This window comes from Herpailurus yagouaroundi, unplaced genomic scaffold (genome assembly GCF_014898765.1).
Source record: "Herpailurus yagouaroundi ecotype Mexico unplaced genomic scaffold, PumYag 28, whole genome shotgun sequence".
Lineage (NCBI taxonomy): Eukaryota > Metazoa > Chordata > Mammalia > Carnivora > Felidae > Herpailurus > Herpailurus yagouaroundi.
In genome coordinates, this window is record NW_024412376.1 from 10,794,440 (window position 1) to 10,815,580 (window position 21,141).

At 47.6% G+C, this 21,141-nt stretch overlaps 1 protein-coding gene across 1 annotated transcript in view; it reads left to right on the forward strand.

Moving 5' to 3' along the window:
* The window catches only part of EPHX2 (epoxide hydrolase 2), a 79,307-nt gene that overhangs the window by 45,624 nt on the left and 12,542 nt on the right, over window positions 1–21,141 (forward strand). The window contains exons 12-13 of the mRNA XM_040463744.1: window positions 3,742–3,853; window positions 19,892–19,963. Coding sequence (XP_040319678.1) covers window positions 3,742–3,853; window positions 19,892–19,963 — 184 coding nt within the window. The remainder of the gene's footprint in view (window positions 1–3,741; window positions 3,854–19,891; window positions 19,964–21,141) is intronic.

A 21,141-nucleotide genomic window follows, 5' to 3' on the forward strand; every position in this document is an offset into this window, starting at 1 on the left:
ACTGCGCCACCCAGGCGCCCCTGCAGTCAACTTCTTGAGAACAAATAGATTATCTGGGAAGGCAACATGGAACTTCTTAGTGCCCATTGATGAGTTAATGTCTTAGGAAGCAAGGCCTGTCCCAGTTACCAGTAATGGGACAGATAACTCAGGGCCTGGGTAGCCAGTGGGAATGTAGGAGAATGTAGATGTTTGGGGGGAGTGGGTGAGGCAGCAAGGGTGGTGGGGTCAATAGAGCTGAGTGCCAGGAGAAACTTCAGCCCTGGACCAGGAGTTGGGAAACGTGCCTTTCAGTTTTGCCATGACTGGCTGTGTGATGAATCATTTCACCCGTTAGGCCTTGGTTTCCTCAACGATAGCATAATAATGGTAACTCCTTTTGACTATATAACCTGCAAAATGCTGTGCAGGTATCAGGTTAGAATGGCATTTTGTGACCACCATCACATCGTTCACAGTCATTCTTAGAATGGCATCAGAGCATTCGCGGGAGCTTTCAAAGGACAGATTTTGAACCCAGAGAGTTCCCCAGTAGCCATCCCCCAGTTGTGCTGGCAACTGTAGTTAAAGCATGTTGTGTGACCTCCTATTTCAGCTTGGGATCTTAGCGTATTAAATCAACATCATCCTTAGCTATCTGTATTTCCCTAACTAATCCAGTCACTTTTTCTTTCATTGAGCTTATAATGGAAACACTGGAGAACTTTGTTCAGCTCAACATCAGCTCAAATGGTAGGATGATATCGAAGACCAACATGAATCAAACACTTCCTGAAATATTTTTAAAGTTTTTGCACTCTTGTCCCTCTGATCTCATTAGCTTCTCTCTCTGTCCTCTCTTTCACTCAGTTGAAATAAGAGCTCAGTTCTTAGCAGTTGGGTCACTAGAAAGTTACTCTGTAGACTGTATTAGATGCTTCTTGAAAGGGGTAAAAGGAACTAGAGCAACAAGCTTATGATCTCTACCTTGAAGGAAGTGAAACACCTTCTTGTTGTTTTATTAAACGTAGTCTCTGTCTCTCTCCTGTGAGACTTTGAAAATATTTAACATGAGCCCAGTAAAGTTGTGCCCAGAAGAACATTAGGTCTGGGATACATAAGCATGCTCTGGATTCCTGTTCCTCTTCTCATTGTTCTGCTTCCATCCTGTCATTAGTTTGGTAGTAGTTGCTCCTTTTCCATCTATGCTCATCAGAACAGCCCTGTTGCTGCATTCCTGGAGGAGAGGGAAGGAGCCAGGACCCCCTTCCAGGGGCAAAGCTGGCTTTTAAGAATATTGTTGGCATTGTGGTGCCTGGGTGGCACAGTCGGTTAAGCATCCCACTCGATCTTGGTGCAGGTCAGGTCATGATCTCACAGTTTATGAGTTCGAGCCCCTCATCAGGCTCTGCGTTGATGACGTAGAGCCTGCTTGAGATTCTGTCTCTCCTTCTTTCTGCCCCTCACCTACCCGTGCTCTTTCTTTCTCTCTCCAAATAAATAAATAAACTTAAAAAAAATTAAAAAAAAAAAATCTTTGGCATTGATCTTCACATTTCTAGCCAGATAATGAATGAAAAGGGAAAACCCACCTTTAGTGTGGAATATTTCTTTAAATCCTTAGTTTTGGCATTCTACTGAGATAAATTGCAGGGATCTATTTAATGTAAGAGTTGCTTCACTTGTTTGCAAGAATACCTTTTTACATCCTTTCTGTGACAATTATCTAGAGACTCTGCTCCCAAAAGGAGGCTGTGGTTTAGCTTTTTCCAATCTTAATGCAGTTGGCAGCAGCATTTACATGCTAACATCTCATGTGATGATAATTTTTTTATATATGGAATAAACTGTATGTCAAGGCAATTGAAAAGAAAATCCTATTCAGCTCAATTTTAAGCAAAAGCTAGAATTTCTTGACTTGTGATTTAAGTTATGCTTAAAATAGGTTCACTGTGATAACATTGGAAACCTTTAGACATCAGGGTAACTTATTTTGTAGCCTAACCTGCACTGTCTTTGGTGGCTATTGAACATTTGAAATGTGGCTGGTTCGAATTGAGATTACTCTATGTAGGAAATACCTTCCAGATTTCAAAGACTTGATAGCAAAAAAAGAAAAGGTAAAATATCTTATTAATAATTTTTGTATTGATGGCATGTTGAAATGATTAATATTTTAAATATATTGGGTTGAATATTTAAGTATTTAAATCAGCATTAGATTTCAAATTTTAAATATTTTCAGTTAATCTCACGTGTTCCTTTTTACTTGTTTTAAGTGGCTAATAGAAAATTCTAAATTATACGTGTGGCTCACATTGTATTTCTGTTTGTTGGCACTGGGAAAGCCTCACCACTGCTTTCCCTGATTATTTCACTTGTCCTGCTTATCCTGTTCCTTCTAGTTTTTATCTCCCCCACATATTCTCTCCTCTCTGCTTCTCTTTTGGGAAGGAGTTTCCTTAGGATCACAGTGGGCACAGGATCACTTCACCAGACTAACTGCTGGTCGGCTTGTCAGTCCTGCCTTCCTGTGGTCACTCAAATCCACCCATCTCTTTTATTCCCACATCTGCCATCCTGTTCCCCTCGGATGACTTTGTGTATAATGTAGTGTGCTGGCCCTCTCCTGGCTTTCTGGTGTCCCTCTCTGCATCCATGTCATGTATTCCTGCTTGACCCATCACTTCCTGACTGCAACTTTTGTCTACTCTCCCCTTTTCTCAGAAGCTCTCATGGTTGTCTTGGTTTTCTGCAGCATCTAATCCAGATTCGGGGCCCTTCATGTCTAGGCTCCCAGTTGCCCTGCTGGCTTTATTTCACAAGATGCCCCATTAAACGCTTGCCTTTGGCCACATAGATTCTTTGCCCTGTCAAACTCAGCCACCAGCTTTGCCCGCTTCTAGAATTTGCTCATGCTACCCCATGATGTCTCCCTTACAGTATCATTTCCCCTCCCCTGCTCTCTCCGACCCTTAAAAACCAAGTTCAAATGCTCGCTTTTGCATGACATCTTCTGTGATGCCCAAATTTAGAAACTCTTCGTCTCCTTGAACTCCCGTGGTGCTTGTGCTAGTCTTATGGCTCATATCACAGTCCATCTTGTAGTATAGTCATGGGTATATTTGTCTAGCCTTTTAAAATTATAATAAGCTCATCTAGTATTGATTTTATATCTTCTCTCCCTTAGTACACAGCATAAAATTAGCACAGAGTTAAGGGAGGAAAAGAAGGAAGGCAAAATGAATGCATTTGAAAACAATTTTTTTAATGCTCGTCTATTTTTGAGAGAGAGGGTGCGAGTAGGGGAGGGGCACAGAGAGAGGGAGACACAGAATCCGAAGGAGGCTCCAGGCTCTGAGCCGTCCGCACAGAGCCTGACATGGGGCTCGAACCCACAAACAGAGATCACGACCTGAGCTGAAGTCAGACGCTTAAGCAGTCGAGCCACCCAGGTGCCCCAAAATGAATGCATTTTTTAAAACTATAATCTAACCAAGGTTGACATGACACACACAGTGTGTATGTGTGTCTGTGTCTAAGGCAAGAAGGTGAGAAATGCTTCAGTTCAGTGAGGAAAAAACCGCCGGGCTGGGAGTCAAGCAATTGGACTGCTGACCCCATTCTCCCCCACACTGCTGTTATGAGATCTCATGCATCTCCCTTTCCTGCTCTGAGCTTTCGTGTTGATAGTAAGGTCCTTTCTGGTTTTTACATACTGTCTCCTTACAACGTCTACATCTTGGTATCTTCTTTCCACAGGGCAGTGGCCAGTTTGAATACTCCCTTCATACCAGCCGATCCCAGTGTACCTACGATGGAGAAAATCAAAGCCAATCCTATTTTTGATTACCAGCTCTACTTCCAAGAACCAGTAAGTTCGGGCTCCTGAGAGCAGTGATCCCAGCAAGGTTTTTGTTCTTCTTTCCCCTTTCTCTCTCCATCTCCCCATTGACTTGATTTTCTCTGTGCCGGATAATTTCCCATGGCATTAGTTAGAAATGGTTTTATACCTGGGCTCAGGCGAAACTGGTTCCACAGCCCAGCGGGTCCTTTCCAGGTGATGACACGTCTCTGTGTGTGTGTACGTTTGGGGTGGGGGGGGGCAGGGAGTAGGGGTGATGGCGCAGTGGGTTCTCCCATTTCTCTGAAATTGTGGAGTCGGGGGCTGAGCACAGGTCTGGAGGCACCGTCTCTTAGTTCTGTGCCTGAGAGCCTGCTGAAGCCCTCCTCTTATTGGGGACAGCTCCTGGACTCTTGCCAGGGCCCTCATACCTCACTTGCTGAGGAGTGTGGTTCGTGATTATAGGGAGCACCAGAGCCTAAAATCCCTGCACCAGGCCCCACGTGTGCTTTGAGGAGGTTTCTATGCATCACCTCGTGTGCAGCAAGCCCAAGGTGCCTTTCAGAGATGCTCCCTGGAGCTTGGGTGATACCTGTGATGGGGTGTCACTGCCACCTTTCAGGGGGTTTTGCTGACAGCAGCATTGTGAGCCAGCGTCATCTGGCCTCATCTTGGGGACATGGGGGGACACCTGCATCTCATCCACTGTGGACTCTGGACCCCAATGTCCAGCTACATCTGGGTACTTCCAGAGAGGATAAAGGGCATTTCCTTGACACTCTCAAGAGAGAGGATGGATTGAATTAATAAGGAGTACCAAGAGCATCTCCCCATTTTTCTCACCTAGCCCTTGCCCTTCTGCTGCTCACAGGAGGTACGATTTCCAACCGAGGGTCATAAACATCCCGGCTTCAATTTGGCGAGTAGCGCTTCTCTTAAGAATGATTGTAATTGATAAGATGCTGCCTTGGAAGAGGAACTTTTCGAGTCAGGCAATGACCCGATACATTCAGTGAGACACCAGAAGCCTCCAGCAACATCATGAAAAGATGCTCACTGTATCACATTCTTCATTGAGGCCAGGCCCTACTGTGCCCAGAGTGTGGGAAGTGGTGAGCTCCCTTCTGCTCGAATTGAATCAAAGTGTCTTTAATTAGTTTGACGAAGTCTTGACTGGAGGATGGATTAGATGGTGTATTAGCTACGGCCGCCATAACAAAGTACTATATAGACTGGGGGGCATAAACAATAGAATTGATTATCTCACAGTTCTGGAGGCTGGAAGTCCAAGATCAAGGTGTCTACATGGTTGGTTCCTTCTAAAGCCTCTCTCCTTGGTTTGTAGATGGCCTCTTCTTGCTGCGTCCTCAGATGGCCTTTCCTCTGTGCACATGTGTTTCTACATTCAAATTTCCTCTTTTTATAAGGACACCAGTCACAGTGGATGAGGGCCTCTTCCAAAGATCTCATTTTAATGACCTTTTTAGAGACCTCATCTCCAAATATTGTTACCTTCTGAGGTACTAGGGGTTAGGATTTCCTAGGAATTAGGAGGAGACATGGTGTGGCCGGGACAGATGGTAGGGGGAACAGGAACAGTGCCCCTTGGTGGGAGAAGCAGGAGGGTGGGGACAAGATGGAGACAGTGAAGGGGAAGGTTGGGGACTGTGGGAACTGCCCTGTTTGGAAGGAGACTTGGGCAAGTGGGACAGGAAGGAGGTTTAAGTGTCCTTGTGCACCGGCCAATACGCCTGGAGCCTGTAGCTGATGTCGAAAGTCGTAGAGAATCCTCGTAGGTTCGTTGCCATAGATGGCCCTGTGAAAATTCTTCCAGCTGGACTAGAGGTCCAAGTCCTGGTCTCAGGTGTAATGTACTGCCTGTCACCTCTCCCAGGTGTTTGCTTGGCCCCTGTGCATCTCACACTGGAGAAGGATCTCGAGGTGGGGAGAGAAACAAAGTGTTGTTTCAGCTGCCTCGGTGGCAGCTGCCGTGGCCTTTGGGAACTGGGGAATTGGGAAGCTGGTGTCTGGATTTTTTTTTTTTTTTTTTTTTTTTTGTCTCTTATCTGACCCTTTCTCAATCTCTGGCTCTGCCTGGCACCCACCCCCAAGAGCCCAACCCCCTCCCGTGGCCTTCTGTGTGCCCAGAGGACCCCACCCCACAGGCCCTTCCATCGCCATCACCCCATGCTTCCTAGTTCCTTCTCACCCTCTTCCTTCTTCCCTAACCCAGACCCCATGCCTCTGGTGTGGGCACCAGACCCTTGACACTTGGGCCCCAATTGCCAGGCTGCACCACATGGGGGATCCCGAGGGAGGAGGAGGACATGGGCTTTCACACCCGCTTCTTTCTCTTCCACCTTTTCAACTTTTTCTTTCTCCTCCTTTTGAATGCAACATGCATAAGAAGACTTGTGTCTGCTGTAAAACAGAGGTGCCCCGTGGTGGGGGGAAGGGCCCGAACATTACATACGTGTGTAAATGTCAGAAATGTTTTGTCTAGTGTTTCTGATGAAGAATTAACAGGCATTATTTCATGTAGCAAATGCTTCTGCATCTCCTGTTAGGTGCCAGTTGCAGAGACGAGTAACAACCTCAGGGTTAAACGGGCAAGTGAACAAATAACTGAAGCATAAGGCAGGCATAGGGGTGCCTGGGTGGCTCAGTTGGTTAAGCATCTGACTTTGGCTCAGGTCATGATCTCGAGGTCATGATCTTCAAGAGTTTGAGCCCTACATCAGGCTCTCTGCTGTCGGCGCAGAGCCTGCTTCGGATCCTCTGTCTCCCTCTCTCTGACCTTCCCCTACTCGTGCTTGCTCATGCTCTTTCTCTCTCTCTCTCTCTCTCTGTCAAAAATAAACATTTAAAAGGCAGACATAAAGGACTGTAATGGAAGCATAGCTTACTCTAGGAACTCCTAAGAAAACAGTTAACTTTTTACCAAAGGAGGGGCATTTGAACTGGCCCCTGGAAGATGAATGGGATCTGTGTGGGTGGATATGAGAAGGGGGGAGGGGGGCCCATACCAGCCTGAGGGGACAAATGGCTGAAGATGCATATGAAATGTGCTTAACCCAGGCAAGTTCTTTATCTCCCATAAATATCATACAAGATAAGAGACTTCCTGAGGTGAGAGACTTCCTAATGAAGCAGTCAGCAATCCTCAAGGTGAGTTTCAGAAGGTCTGGAACACCTTGAAATTGCCCGCATAATTTAATGTATGCATGCACTTTCCCAGGGAAGGAGTTCCTGCCTCGCTTCCATTAGAACCTTCAGAATTGAGTACAAGCTAGGAGCTGCTGGAGCAAAGAGCTTGGTGTTTCAGGTGAGGCGCAGGGAGCAGCATCGACATCCCCCGAGCGCTTGCTAGAAATGCAGACTCACAGGCCCTTCTGCCATCTACCCAACAAGACTCCACTTTAAAAAAAAAATTTTTTTTTCTTATGTTTATTTATCTTTGAGACAGAGAGAGACAGAGCATGAGCAGGGGAGGGGCAGAGAGAGAGGGAGACACAGAATCCGAAGCAGGCTCCAGGCTCTGAGCTGTCAGCACAGACCCCGACGCAGGGCTTGAATTCACGAACCACAAGATCATGACCTAAGCCGAAGTCGGCTGCTTAACTGACAGCCACCCAGGTGCGCCCAAGACTCCACTTTTTAACAAGGTCCCACAGGTGATTCATGTACATCAAGTGCCCCAGGAGGTTATCCCAGCTTTGACAGCTCCTGTTCTGTCATTCTCTAGCCTGGCGATTCTCAAACGTCAGCCTGCATCAGGATCCCCTGGAAAGCTAGTTAAAACACAGATCGCCAGACCACACCCCCCAGAGTGTTGATTCAGTGGGTTGTGTTGGCATCAAAGGATTCTCATTTCTAAGCGTCATTTTACATGACGCTAATGCTGACGGTCCAGGGAAGGGGCTAATCTAGCCATTTTCCAGATGATGGTAGGCACTCATAGCCATCCTCCTCAGTGAATGACCTCCGGGCAGCTGTTCAGGTCTGGGATTGCTGGTGCGGATCAAGGAGGGCACTGACTGGCTCCCTGATGATAGGCTCCCTGCACTGCAGTGATTCTCCAACTTTCTGGTCCCAGGCCCTCTTTACACTCTTAAAAGTTATTAAGGACCTCAAAGAGCTCTAATTAATGTGGGTTACATCTATTGGTATTGGCCCTACTAGGTATTGAAATTTTAAAATATTTAACTGGGGTGCCTGGGTGGCTCAGTCAGTTAAGCGTCCAACTTCGGCTCAGGTCGTGATCCCCTGGTTTGTCGATTCGAGCCAGACGTCCGGCTCTGTGCTGACAGCTCGGAGCCTAGAGCCTGCTTTGGATTCTGTGTCTCCCTCTCTCTCTGCCCCTTCCCTGCTCGTGGTCTGTTTCTCTCTCAAAAATAAAGAAACATTAAAAAATATATATATATATATATATATATATTTAAAATATTTATTTCATTAAAAAAATAATGTGCCCATGTTGATGTAAGTAACACACTTATTTTTTTATAATATTTTCTTTAGAAACTTTAGTGAAAATAGCATTGTTTTGTATTTTCTTTTTTTAATGTTTATTTATTTTGAGAAAGAGCGTGAGCGGGGAAGGAGCAGAGAGGTAGAGAGAATCCCAAGCAAGTTCCGTGCTGTCAGCCAAGAGCCCAACATGGGGCTCGAACTCACGAACCGTGATACCATGACCTGAGCCGAAATCAAGAGTCCAACGCTTAAACGATTGAACCACCCAGGCGCCCTTTCATTAATTTTAATATTGTGGTAAAATACTGTTTAAAAGAAAACCACGAGCCCAAAATGGCATCCCTTAGGTGAAGTCTCCAGGTCATTAAACCAACACTCAATACCCAGCCTGACTGCAGTTTCAGCCCCCCACAAATGCAACCTTTAACTAGTCAACATGGGAACTTCCTGGTCAGCACAAGGAAATCACTGAGAGTCCCCTTCTGTTCCCCCTAGAAGGGCCCCCTTGCCTAAAACAATGGATTCTCTGCTACTAATTGCTTGCTTTCCACTCCCTCTGTACCTTTTTTATTTATTTATTTTTAACTTTTATTTATTTTTGAGACAGAGAGAGACAGAGCATGAATGGGGGAGGGTCAGAGAGAGGGAGACACAGAATCTGAAACAGGCTCCAGGCTCTGAGCTGTCAGCACAGAGCCCGACGTGGGGCTCAAACTCACGGACTGTGAGATCATGACCTGAGCCAAAGTTGGCTGCTTAACCGACTGAGCCACCCAGGCGCCCCATCCTTCTCTACCTTTACAAACCTTTCCTTTTCTGTTGCCCTTTGAAACTCCCCTCTGCTTGCTAGACGGGATACTGCCTGATTCATGAACCGATTAATAAAGTCAATTAGATCTCAGAATATACTTGGTTGAATTTTTGCTACTTAACAATACACGTAACCCAAAACTTAACCATCTTAACCATTTTTCAAGTGTATAGATCAATGACATTAAGTACATTCACTTTGCTGTGCAGCCGTCACCACCATCCATTTCCAGAACTTTTTCGTCTTGTAGATATGAGACTCTGTACCCAAGCAACACTGATTCCCTCCCTATTCCCTCTTCCCTCCAGCTCCTGGCACCAGCATTCCACTTTCTGTCTCTGAATTTAACTACTCTGGGTACCTCATAGAAGCAGAGGCCTATAGTATTTGTCTTTTTGTGTCTGGATTATTTCACTTTAGCTTAACATCCTCAAGATTATTATTTTTTTAATGTTTATTTATTTATTTATTTATTTATTTATTTATTTATTGAGAGAGAGAGAGAGACAGAATCCCAAGCAGGCTCCATGCTCAGCATGAGGCCCAACGTGGGGCTCGATCCCACGGCCACGAGATCATGACCTGAGCCAAAATCAAGAGTTGGATACTTAGCCGAGTAAGCCACCCTGGTGCCCCAACGTCCTCAGGATTATTCCGTGTTGTAGCACTTGTCAGAATTTCCATCCTTTTTAAAAATGAATAATACTCCGTTGTGCGTGTAGACCACATTTTGCTTACCATTCATCCTTCCATGGACACTTGGGTTGCGGTTATTCCTTTTTTTTTTTTTTTTTTTTGAGCTCCGTATGCCAAGTGGTTCTTTTTTCAAAAATTTTTTTAATGTTTATTTTAGAGGCAGAGAGAGCACAAGTGGGGGAGGGGCAGAGAGAGAGGGAGACACAGAATCTGAAGTAGGCTCCAGGCTCTGAGCTGTCAGAGCAGAGCCCAACGCGGGGCTCGAACCCACGAACCATGAGATCATGACCTGAGCTGAAGTCGGACGCTCAACCGACTGAGTCACCCAGGCGCCCCGCCAAGTGGTTCTGTTCACAAGCTCACTGTGTTCTCCTGTCTTTCAGCTGAACAGACAGGGGTGCTGGGGGATCACTGACTGGTCCAAGACCAGGTCCTGACTGGGTTTGACCTAACTTTAACTTCAAAGCCTACATGCCTCCCCCTAAGCCACCCTGGGAGGGAGCTTGGACTTTGTTGTGTGTGCCCTGCTCATCCCAACAGAGTGGGAAGCAGCAGACCAAGATAAGCTCCAAGGCCTGATTGACAAAAGTGACCTCAGTGGGGAAAGATGCCTACTGACTTTGTAGGGCAAAGTTTTTGGTTTCAAAGGTTCTTAACAGTCATTGTGGAAAAATCAGTACTTCCACTGTTATGTTGTTGCTGCTGGGTTTAAAATCTGTAGGAAAAGGGGCGCCTGGGTTGCTCAGTTGGTTAAGCATCCGACTTCGGCTCAGGTCATGATCTCGCGGTCTGTAAGTTTGAGCCCCACATCAGGCTCTGTACTGACAGCTCAGAGCCTGGAGCCCGTTTCAGATTCTGTGTCTCCCTCTCTCTCTGACCCTCCCCCATTCATGCTCTGTCTCTCTGTCTCAAAAATAAATAAACATTTTAAAAAAAAATCTGTAGGAAGAGTTTGGAGAATGGTTTTGTTCTTAAGAACAAAGCCTCTCGGGTAGGGAAATGTTAAATATTCAAATCAGTGATCTGGCTACTGAAAGGCACCCAGGAAGTGGGTTTGAGGTACATTCAGCTGCTGAGGCTGGACTGGATAGGCACAACACTGGGTCGTAAGGAGAAACCATGCCCGGGGGTCCTGCCAGCGTGTCCAAGTCTATTCAGCAATGGGGCAAGTCCCTTCCTACCTCTGGCCCTCAGTTTCCTCCTCTGAAAAAGGAGTGCCTCATTGGATGGTTTTCAAATAGGTTTCAAACTTAAGCTGAATTTAGGCCAGTAAATAAAGCATGATGTGTAGACCGCCTGTTTAATTCAGGGATGGGTGCCGGAACCCCCTCCTTCCTACCTCTCTCCTTCCAAACCTGTCCCCACCACTGGGCAGCCCAGGAGGAGTCACCATGAGCCCTCAAGGTCACTCTGGATGCATTCAGCCCAAGGGAGGCTACAGTGTGGACCACAGGGTGCCCATCCCTCTCACCTCTTGTAATGGCTTGTTTAGTGTGGCTTAGGTAAACTCCAAGTTTAGATTCAGCTCCTCTGGCCCTTTGAACCCTGAGCCATTGTGTTTTCTGTCTAGTCCTGCAAATTTGTCAAGTCTGGCGGAGACTAAAATTAAAAGGTGTGCTTTTCTTTTTTTCTCAGCAAAGAGATGATAGGCTTTGCGTTTGTATAGTTAGAAAGAGGGGGAGGCAGCTCTGGGCAGCAAAGACCAATAGAATGGGCTGGGTAATTTGAGTGTGACAAGCTCCATGTTTTAGTCCTTAAGGTTCTTCGGGTCCTCTCTTAGCCTAGGAATATTTTATAGCCCCTCTGCCCCCGAAATCAGCGCATGGTCAGTGCATGACCTCTTCCACCTCCCAACACTGGTCCCTCTTTACTCCTCCTTAACAGTATAATGTAGAATGTATTTTTATTTCTTTGGAAAAGGGTGTGTGGCGGCACCTGTGGGTGTTGATGAGGTTTTTGGGGGGGGTGATAGTGGGGATCACGGGGTCCAGAGCTGATGGCCAAGAAAGAATTCTTGAAGACATCTTTGGTGCAAAAAGGTGATTTTATTAAAGCGTGGGGAGGGGACCAGTGGGCAGGAAGAGCTGCCCCGGACCCTGAGGAGAGACTGGGTATATTCTACGGGGTTGAGGGAGGTGAAGTCCAGGGGAAGTTTCCAGGGAGATTTTCATATGCTAAAGAAGACTCCCAGGATACTGGAGGTCTAGCTATTGTCAAGCTACGGTTGTTTTGCCCTTTAGCAAAGCCTTAGCGTTGAGACAGTAAGGAGTTCCTGGAGAAATGTTTTGCTCTGCCTGCCTCAAGTATTTGCCAGTGGGCTGCAGGTTAGAAGGAAATTTAATTTTATCGGCCATTTCCTTCGGCCTCTTGTTTCCCACAAAGGGAAACAAAGAGGGTGTGGGTGTCTGGAACCAGAAAGCAAGCTAAGAGGCTGTAGAAGCTGGAGCAAAAGACCAGGGCCCACTCTTAAGTCTGTACCCAGCTGAGAAACTAGGTAATGGAGAGAAAATGTAGGGAAAGGAAATTACAGGTAGCAGTGGAGAAGAGATGGCTTTGCCTGGTGGAAAGGCACCCCCACATGCACAAAGGATTCCTCTTCTGCCTCACAGTGTCCCCAGTCTCCCTTAATCCCCAGAACACACATAGTAACCACCACCCCCCTCCCCGGCTGCCAGGCTCCAGGGACAGCTGGTGATTTGCTCCTGCATTTCTTTTTTGGATAATTTATGCTTAGTACTTTAAAAAAAGTACTGAGTTGTGTAAAATGAAGAGTTAAATCCCTTTTCACTCATCTAGAAGTAGCGACTATGAATAGTTTCGTGAGTATTTCCCAGACTTTTTTTTTTTAAATATGCTTTTAAGTGTGGGGGCGGGGAGGGAGCACGCATGGGCGCATATGAGTGCGCATGTAATTTTTGTGTAAGTGGAATCGTGCTGCTTTTTCATTTACTAGATCATGGGCAGATTTTCCTGCCGGTACATACAGATTTACCTCATTTGTTGTAATGGCTGCTTCGTGCTTCACAGTCTGGGTGGACCATCGTTTATTTAACCTATCCCCCGTGGAAGGACATTATTTTGGTTGTTTTTCACAGCTGAATAATACTTTTTTTTTTTTAATTTTTTAAGTTTGTTTATTCTTTTTGTTTTGTTTTGTTTTGTTTTAATTTTTTTTTTTCAACGTTTATTTATTTTGGGGACAGAGAGAGACAGAGCATGAACGGGGGAGGGGCAGAGAGAGAGGGAGACACAGAATCGGAAGCAGGCTCCAGGCTCTGAGCCATCAGCCCAGAGCCCGACGCGGGGCTCGAACTCACGGACCGCGAGATCGTGACCTGGCTGAAGTCGGACGCTTAACCGACTGCGCCACCCAGGCGCCCCTTGTTTATTCTTTTTGAGGGAGAGAGAATGTCAAATACGCTCCATGCTATCGGTACAGAGCCCAACGTGGGACTCAAACCCGCAAACCGTGAGATCATGACCTGAGCCAAGACCAAGAGTTGGATACTTAACCAACTGAGCCACCCAGGTGCCCCTGAATAATACATTTTTTTTTAAGTTTATTTACTTATTCTGGTGGGGGGACAGAGAGAGAGGGAGAGAGAACCCCAAGCAGGCTCTGTGATGCCAGCGCGGAGCCCAGTGCAGGGCTCGAACCCACAAACTGCGAGATCATGACCTGAGCTGGAATCAAGAGTCAGATGCTCAACTGACAGAGCCACCCTGATGCCCCTTGAGCAATACATTTAAAAGAAAGTGTCACTCTGTGCTGCCTTACTCGCCAAGCCTTTGCTGTCGTGGTTTTAGTACTTGTGCCTTCTGTGGAAGAAAGAGCCCAGCGCGGGGCTCGAACTCACGCACTGCGAGATCGTGACCTGAGCCAAAGTCGGCCGCTTAACCGACTGAGCCACCCAGGCACCCCTTATTTTCGTTTTCTTTCTTTTTTAACGTTTATTTATTTTTGAGACAGGGAGAGACAGAGCATGAACGGGGGAGGGTCAGAGAGAGGGAGACACAGAATCTGAAACAGGCTCCAGGCTCTGAGCCGTCAGCCCAGAGCCCAACGCGGGACTCCAACTCACGGACTGCGAAATCATGACCTGAGCCAAAGTCGGCCTCTCAACCGACTGAGCCACCCAGGCGCCCCTTATTTTCATTTTCCTAAATGGGTAGTGTTCTGTTATAGTAAGAGGAGCTAAATGCTGAGGGTCTGAAGTCTGGAGTTCTCATCCCCAGCTGGGCCATTCGTGATGGGCCTGGCTTTGCAGGAGGTCCCGCTCCAATCTGAGGGTCTTCGTCTGTAAGATGGCCTCTTCCGGGCTAGGCAAAGAGTAGAGGAGCCCACCCGGGGGGGAAGTGGCTTCAGAGTTGCCTAGGCTCTTCTCACGGACCTTCTGGGGCCCGACCCCCTCTCTCTCCTGTGTGCCTGGCTGAACACAAAAAGTAACCCTTTTCTCTTTTTGCCCAGGTTTCGGGTGGCATTTTGCACCTCAGGGACAACCACCCCAGCCGGCCGTGTGTTCTGGCTTACTTTGAGAAAACCCTGCCCCAGAGTTTCAGGGGAATCTGCGCAATTATTACCGAGGTAGAACGTGAAGCAGAGTTGCCGGCCCCAGCCCCTGATGGGAGGAATGCTGGCTCCCCTCTTCCCTCCAAGACGCGGCTTCTAGGGGCGCCTGAGTGGCTCAGTCGGTTAAGCGTCCGACTTCAGCTCAGGTCATGATCTCGCAGCTCATGAGTTCGAGCCCCGCGTCGGGCTCTGTGCTGACAGCTTGGAGCCTGGAGCCTGCTTTGGATTCTGTGTCTCCCTCTCTCTCTGCCCCTCCCCTGCTCATGCTCTCTCTCTCTCTGTCTCAAAAGTAGATAAACATTAAAAAAGAAATCAAAAGGCCAGAGGCACGACAACATGCAGCTTCTAGTGTTGACTGGAGGGGGGACAGAGGCTGCCTGAGCTCAGGCTTTGAGGGCCTGCCATTTGATTTAAGTGGCTGTCTCCACTGTCTCAGCAATGAAACAATAGACCCAATTAAGTGCATCTTCCGAGGAAGACCTGTTGGACCCCTTGGAAGGAACAAACGGGGAGATTAGAGAGGAGGAATCCCCCTGGGTCGTGAAGCAGGGGGAGGATGTCTCTGTGAGGACATCTGAGTTCAAGACAACGGCTGCCGTGGCCAGCTGTAGGAACCTCCCTGGCCCACGAGGTGGTTGAGAATTGCTCCCCTGCCAACACTCGGGAGAAAAGTCTAGACTAAACTTGGGTCTTCTTCATTGTAACCTCCATTTCTGGGGTTCCTCTCACAGCGAGTGAAACACGTGCACGGAGAGGAAACTGGGGGTGGAGGCAGGTGAAGAGATCTCAGGAGCCAGATCCCAACGCACACCTGTCATCCTGCCACTGGGTGGGGGCGGGGAGCGGGGCGTCCGCCCCCATGAAGCCAGAGGTTACGTAGGCCCTAGTCCCTTTCCCTCCTCACCCACCCCCCAAATCAAGAGACTTCCTGAAGTGGTGTATTATTTTTTCCAGGGCTAACTATTACAAATTACCACAACTTGGTGGCTTGAAACGACAGAAATTTATGCTCTTATGGTTTTGGAGGCTAAAGTGCGAAATCAAGGTGCTACTGGGCTTGGTTTCTTCTGAAGGCTGTGAGGGGGAATCTGTTCCGTGCCTCTCTCCTTACTTCTGGTGGTGCCAGGAACCCTTGGCGCCCCTGACTTGTAACTGTCACTCATCTGAGATCCTGATGGTTTCATCCACAGACACTCCATTGCCAAACAAGGTCACATTCGCAGGTACAAGGCATTAGATCTTTGGGCATAACCTTCTTAGGGGCCACTCTTCAACCCACTATGGGGGGCTGGGGTGGGGGGGACGGGGTCGATAACACTGGGGTATGAATAAAAAATATATTTCACCAGAGATTACATTTCCTTCATTGGTTCTTCAGATTAATTTTAATGATCACATTGAAGAGTATGACAAGATATAGCCTCACAGATGTGTTTATCTGACAGTTGGAAATACATCTCAGGAGAAAGGGCAAAGCCAAGGATACTGATATGAAGGCACAGAAAGCAGGGAGAAGAGAATTAGAAGTTTCCTCATAATTGTGACTTTCTGTGATTTCTTTAAAATAAAGAGAGGGGAGGAGGGGGAGGTGGTTAGTAAGAAAGGCCAAGAAATTCTGATGCATTCTCCAAGGTGGGTTTCACCACCCACACCATAAGAGGTCGGCCTTGAACAGCCTCAGAGTTCTCTGAGCCAGAGCTCCAGGCTTCACGGAGTTCCAAAGGCTTTGTTCTAGGAGCTTCTTTTAGAACCCCGAGTGGTCATCAGTTCTCCTGCCCCCGAGGTAGCTTTGGGTCACAAGAGATCTGATTCTGTCGTTTGACTTCGTTCAGTAGCTTACAGTTCAGCTCTCCCTCCAGCTGGGGCTGACTTACCTTGTTAGGTGAGTGTGAGCTCCCAGTGCAGGCCAGAAAAATAAAAGCCACGATCATTTAGAAGACACTCCCGCCAAAGTCTTTCTCTCCTATTCCTGCCCCTCTTCTTTCTCTGTTCTTTTTCTCCTTCCCACCCAACCCAGCCTTTGCTGGGTACCTACTGTTACCATGTTGTGGCCATGGGACCAAAAACATGAAGACGATACATTGTGTGTCTAGAAGAAACTCACAGGCTCATGAGCGGACCAGATCCAAAACTAGACATTTCTTTCTTTTTTTTTTTTCTTTAATGTTTTATTTTGAGAGACGAGAGAGTAGGAGCCGGGAAGGGGCAGACAGAGAGCATTCCAAGCAGGCTCCACGCTGTCATGACCTTAGCTGAAATCAAGAATCAGTTGCTCAACTGACTGAGCCACCCAGGCACTCAAAAACAGACATTGCTGATGCAATCCAATCCTTTTTTTGGTGGAGATACTAATAATAATGAAAATTACCATTCACTGGCGTTTCTCCTGTGTGTCAGACTTTGTAAAAAACAGGCATTATGATCTCGTATAATCCTTACAAAACTCCCAATCTGTAGATAAGGAAATTGAGGCTCTGGAAGATTAAGTTGCCCAGTTAGTTAAGTATCAGGACTGGCGTGTGAAGCCTTGTTTGCTGGGTTCCAGAGTCCATCCTTTAACCTCTGCTCAGGAGCACAGAGGGAGGAGCCCCATCCAGCGGGCAGGCGGGAATCTTGTCATTAGTCCGTGGGACTTAAAAATACGGTGTCGGGGCGCCTGGGTGGCGCAGTCGGTTAAGCATCCGACTTCAGCCAGGTCACGATCTCGCGGTTCGGGAGTTCGAGCCCCGCGTCAGGCTCTGGGCTGATGGCTCAGAGCCTGGAGCCTGTTTCCGATTCTGTGTCTCCCTCTCTCTCTGCCCCTCCCTCGTTCATGCTCTGTCTCTCTCTGTCCCAAAAATAAATAAAAACGTTAAAAAATTTTTAAAAAATAAATAAATAAAAATACGGTGTCACCTTTCATAAATCACAGAGTCAGGTGGTATCAGCAGGGCACATAACCCGAGCACAAATGTTACTGTCCTCTCCCCTTTTCTGGCCCTCACCTTTGTCCTCACTCTCTGTTGATCTGATTTACTTTCATGTGGGTTGACAGACTTATTTACCTTTTTGATCCCTTTGATTTTTTATTGACCCATTTGGCATCCATTTGCTCTTTTAAGGGCCATTTGCGGGCCAGAGCCTTGTCCAGAGCTCTGCGCCTGTGGAGACTCCACCCCAACCATGGGCTCCTGAACGGCAGCTCTTTCTGGGATGAGGACAGCTCCCAGTAAATAAAAATGATCCGTGTGACAGGCGGGGCTGAGCAGGGCTTTTAGCCACCCTTAAAATGCACTTCCTTCCACGGCTGATTCTTGGCCTTGGCCTTCATCAGCGGAGCAGGTCACAAATGACTCGTCATCGTGATCGAATCTTACAAATGTGAGGGGATTGTAATGAACACGTCGGCATTGCTGGCATCAGAAAATCTCAAACCGCAGACCTAGTGCTGCAGATGATAAATGTTTCCTTCCGTGTGTGCTGCCTTCTCACAAATTGGGAGCTCTCGCGAGGTTGCCATGCAGAAGAAATGAAGCGCTCTGTAGCGGGGCCTCTACAGTGTGCAGGACAGAGGGCTGCTGGTCACTGGAAGGCTTTAGAGACCCGGCTTACGGCACCCTCCTTTCTGGGAACAGTCACAGATGCTCCCAAGTGGATGCTTCCCTGCCTCAAAGTGGCCCAAGGGGGGCATGTTAAAGCTCTGCGGGATCCAACAAGAATAGAGTTCTTTTATTGGGATGGCAGGAGGTGGGACTTTCTGGAAGAGGCAGTTTTGGGTACAGGTGTTGAAGGCTCTTTGAAGGCCACACTGAGAGAACGAGGTGTTCTTGGTGGACTTTTCAGTGTGTTAAACCAGGGAGGTGAGAGGGTAAGGGCACCCATTCAGAAACACTCTGTAGTCCATTTCAGATGGTGTCTGGGTACATTCAGGTGAGCAGTTGGGAAGGAAGAGGAAAAAGCAGGTTGGCACTGTGCTGTAGACGGAATGTGTTCCCCCCGAATTCTCAAATTGAAATCCTGATCTTCAGTGGGAGGGAATTAGGAGGTGGGGCCTTTGGGAGGTGATTGGGTCAGGAGGATGGCACCCTCATGAATGGGATGAGCCCCCTCTCCAGAGAGAGTACCCTCGCCCTTTCCGCCATGTGAGGGCACAGCCAGAAGATGGCCGGGTATGAGCCAGAAAGACTGAATCTGCAGGCACCTTGATCCCAGACTTCCCAGCCTCCACATCGAGAAATAAATGTCTGTGTTTATAAGCTCCCTGATTTATGGTGTTCTGTTAGGGCAGCCTGAACGGACGGAGACACCCCACCACACTCTTTCTCCGTGTCCTGCCACATGGTCTCCTCAGAACCGTGTTGGGGAAGGATCTTTGTTCCTTCGGAGCAGTTGCCCCCGGTGGATCCCTGCCTCGGGGACAGCTATCTTTCTTGACACAGGCTTTATAAGAGCTTTCAGGTCCAAGGGCTTTCAATTTCCGGAAAAGAAAGACTGGATGAAAATTTTCCTTTTATGCCCTAAGAAAATCATGTCCTGAGAGACTAGCCAGCAGATCAGCATCTACTGATGGATCTCAAAGCCCCTTGCCACGCCGTCTTAGTGTCTGGACATGCCCCCGAGTGGGGGATTTGGGTCAGAAGGAAGGGGAGGTGGGGAGACAGGGATGCAGGCCCAGAGTTTCCAGCAAGAATGTCTTCCCCCGACCCCAGCATGTATTGGCGCCTCCAGCATCTGCCTCAGTCTACGCCCCACCCTCGCCTCCGCCCTTGGGACCTCTATTTTGTACATTAGCATCTCTTCTTAGCCCTGTTTGCTGGGGAAGGGGCCCAATATCTGTGGAACTGTTGAAGCAAGTTCAAGTCAGAACTAATCCAATTGTGCACAAGCCAGAGACCTGGAAATGACCAGAGCACCGTGTTAGGTGAGGCTTTCTGTGTGACAACACTCCCATGAAGGGGGATACCTGGTAATTTGTCGCCACAAGGGCTATGTGTCCTGGCTCTCAACAAGGCAACTTTGCTGTCCTGTCCTTTGGGAGACAGTCCGTGGGCATGGAATAACAGTCAGTCTGTAATAATTTAGGCCCACCTCAAGGAAGTTGGTTCTGAAGTTGCCACAGCAAAATGAGATGCATGAATGGAACAATTTTTGGCTTCTTGGAATCCTTGGAACCGGTTCCTTCTCACTCCCAGCCTACTCCTGTCCAGCCCTCCCCCATTCCCATAAAAGGACGTGTAACAAGTAAGACGTTCTCATTGTAGGAATTTTGAAAAACGTAAAAAGCAAAGAAAGCAACATCCATAAACCCACCTCCCAGGGAAACCACTGTGAGCATCTTGTATTCTATTTGAAGCTTGCTTTTTTTTGTTTGTTTGTTTTAAACACGTGTTTCAATGTGAAACCCAAACTAATGCACTTCTGATGAAACTTGGGCTGGATGGGACAGAGGCTGGGGGCTTCTGGCTGTCAATCGGATGGGGGAGGGCTCGGGTTCAGGATTTCTGCAGAGTCCTTCCTTTTGATTTCTTGTTTGTTTTAGGGAGTGGCTGAGGCTGAACTGGAACAGAACCTCAGCCGGACTTTCAAAAGCTTCTTCAGAGCAAGTGATGAGGTGAGGTTGGGTGGGGATGGGGGTGGAGCTGGGAGCTGCAGAGGTACAAAGACCTCTGGAATGTAACCCTGGGAGGGGGCGGGGTTCTGGGGTATGGCAGGGTCTGGAAATGAGCAACTTGGCCTTCTTTCCTTTTTTGTTTTTTTAAAGTTTATTCATTTTGCCAGAGACACAGACAGTGCAAGTGGGGAGGGACAGAGAGAAAATCCCAAGCAGGCTCCCCACTGTCAGTGCAAAGCCCCACATGGGTCTTGAACTCACGAACTATGAGATCGTGATCTGAGCCGAAATCAAGAGTCGGGTGCCTAACAGACTGAGCCACCCAGGCTCCCCAGCCTTCCACCAGGTGTAGTCAGGGTGACCGAGGTCCTCACTCTATCGGTCCCCTCATCACTGGGAATTGTTACGTCCTCCCTGTCACACACAGGTAGGGCTTTGAGACTAAAGATCAAAGAAGGGCTATAATGGCAACCGTTCAGAAATTATGCCATGACCTGCCGCTACCGGCTTCACATGCACAACTGTTTATCAAAGTCCCAAATCACTTGACATCACTAACCCTTGTCTTGGAAAGGGGCCCAGAATGCTTTCATTCCATAATCCCCACCTGCTGTCACTGTCTCCACTGTCCTTCAGTCAGTGCCGTGAGACGTCCCCACGTTTGCCGGCTCCTCTGCTGGTTCCCGCTGGCATCTTGCCCCTTTACGTTTAGTTCAACTTCTTCCTTCCTGAAGGACCTTCTTTGGTAGTTGTCTCTGTAGGAGTCTGTTGAGAGTAAACAATTTTTTGGCCTGAGAATATTTCTGTTTTGCTTTTCAGTCTTGTAGAATAGTTCATGCAAATACAGAATTCCGGGTTGCCGGAGACCAGCTCCAGCAACCAGGGGTTCCCGCAGGAAGAACGGCGTCGGTGAAAATAAAACAAAACTAAAGTGAAAAACTAAAACCAAAATAAAAAACTAACGTAAAAACAAAAAGTAAAAATGGGCACAGACAACAGCAGTGCGTTGAACCGGCCGATTTATTGTAGTAAATGTGGCATTATATATGCCAGTGATTTCCTTCTGGCATACGTCTTCTATGTTTTTCTAACATTACCTAATTTTGAAAATGTTCCTATGTGTAAACAACCTTTTTTTTTTTTTTTCAACGTTTATTTATTTTTGGGACAGAGAGAGA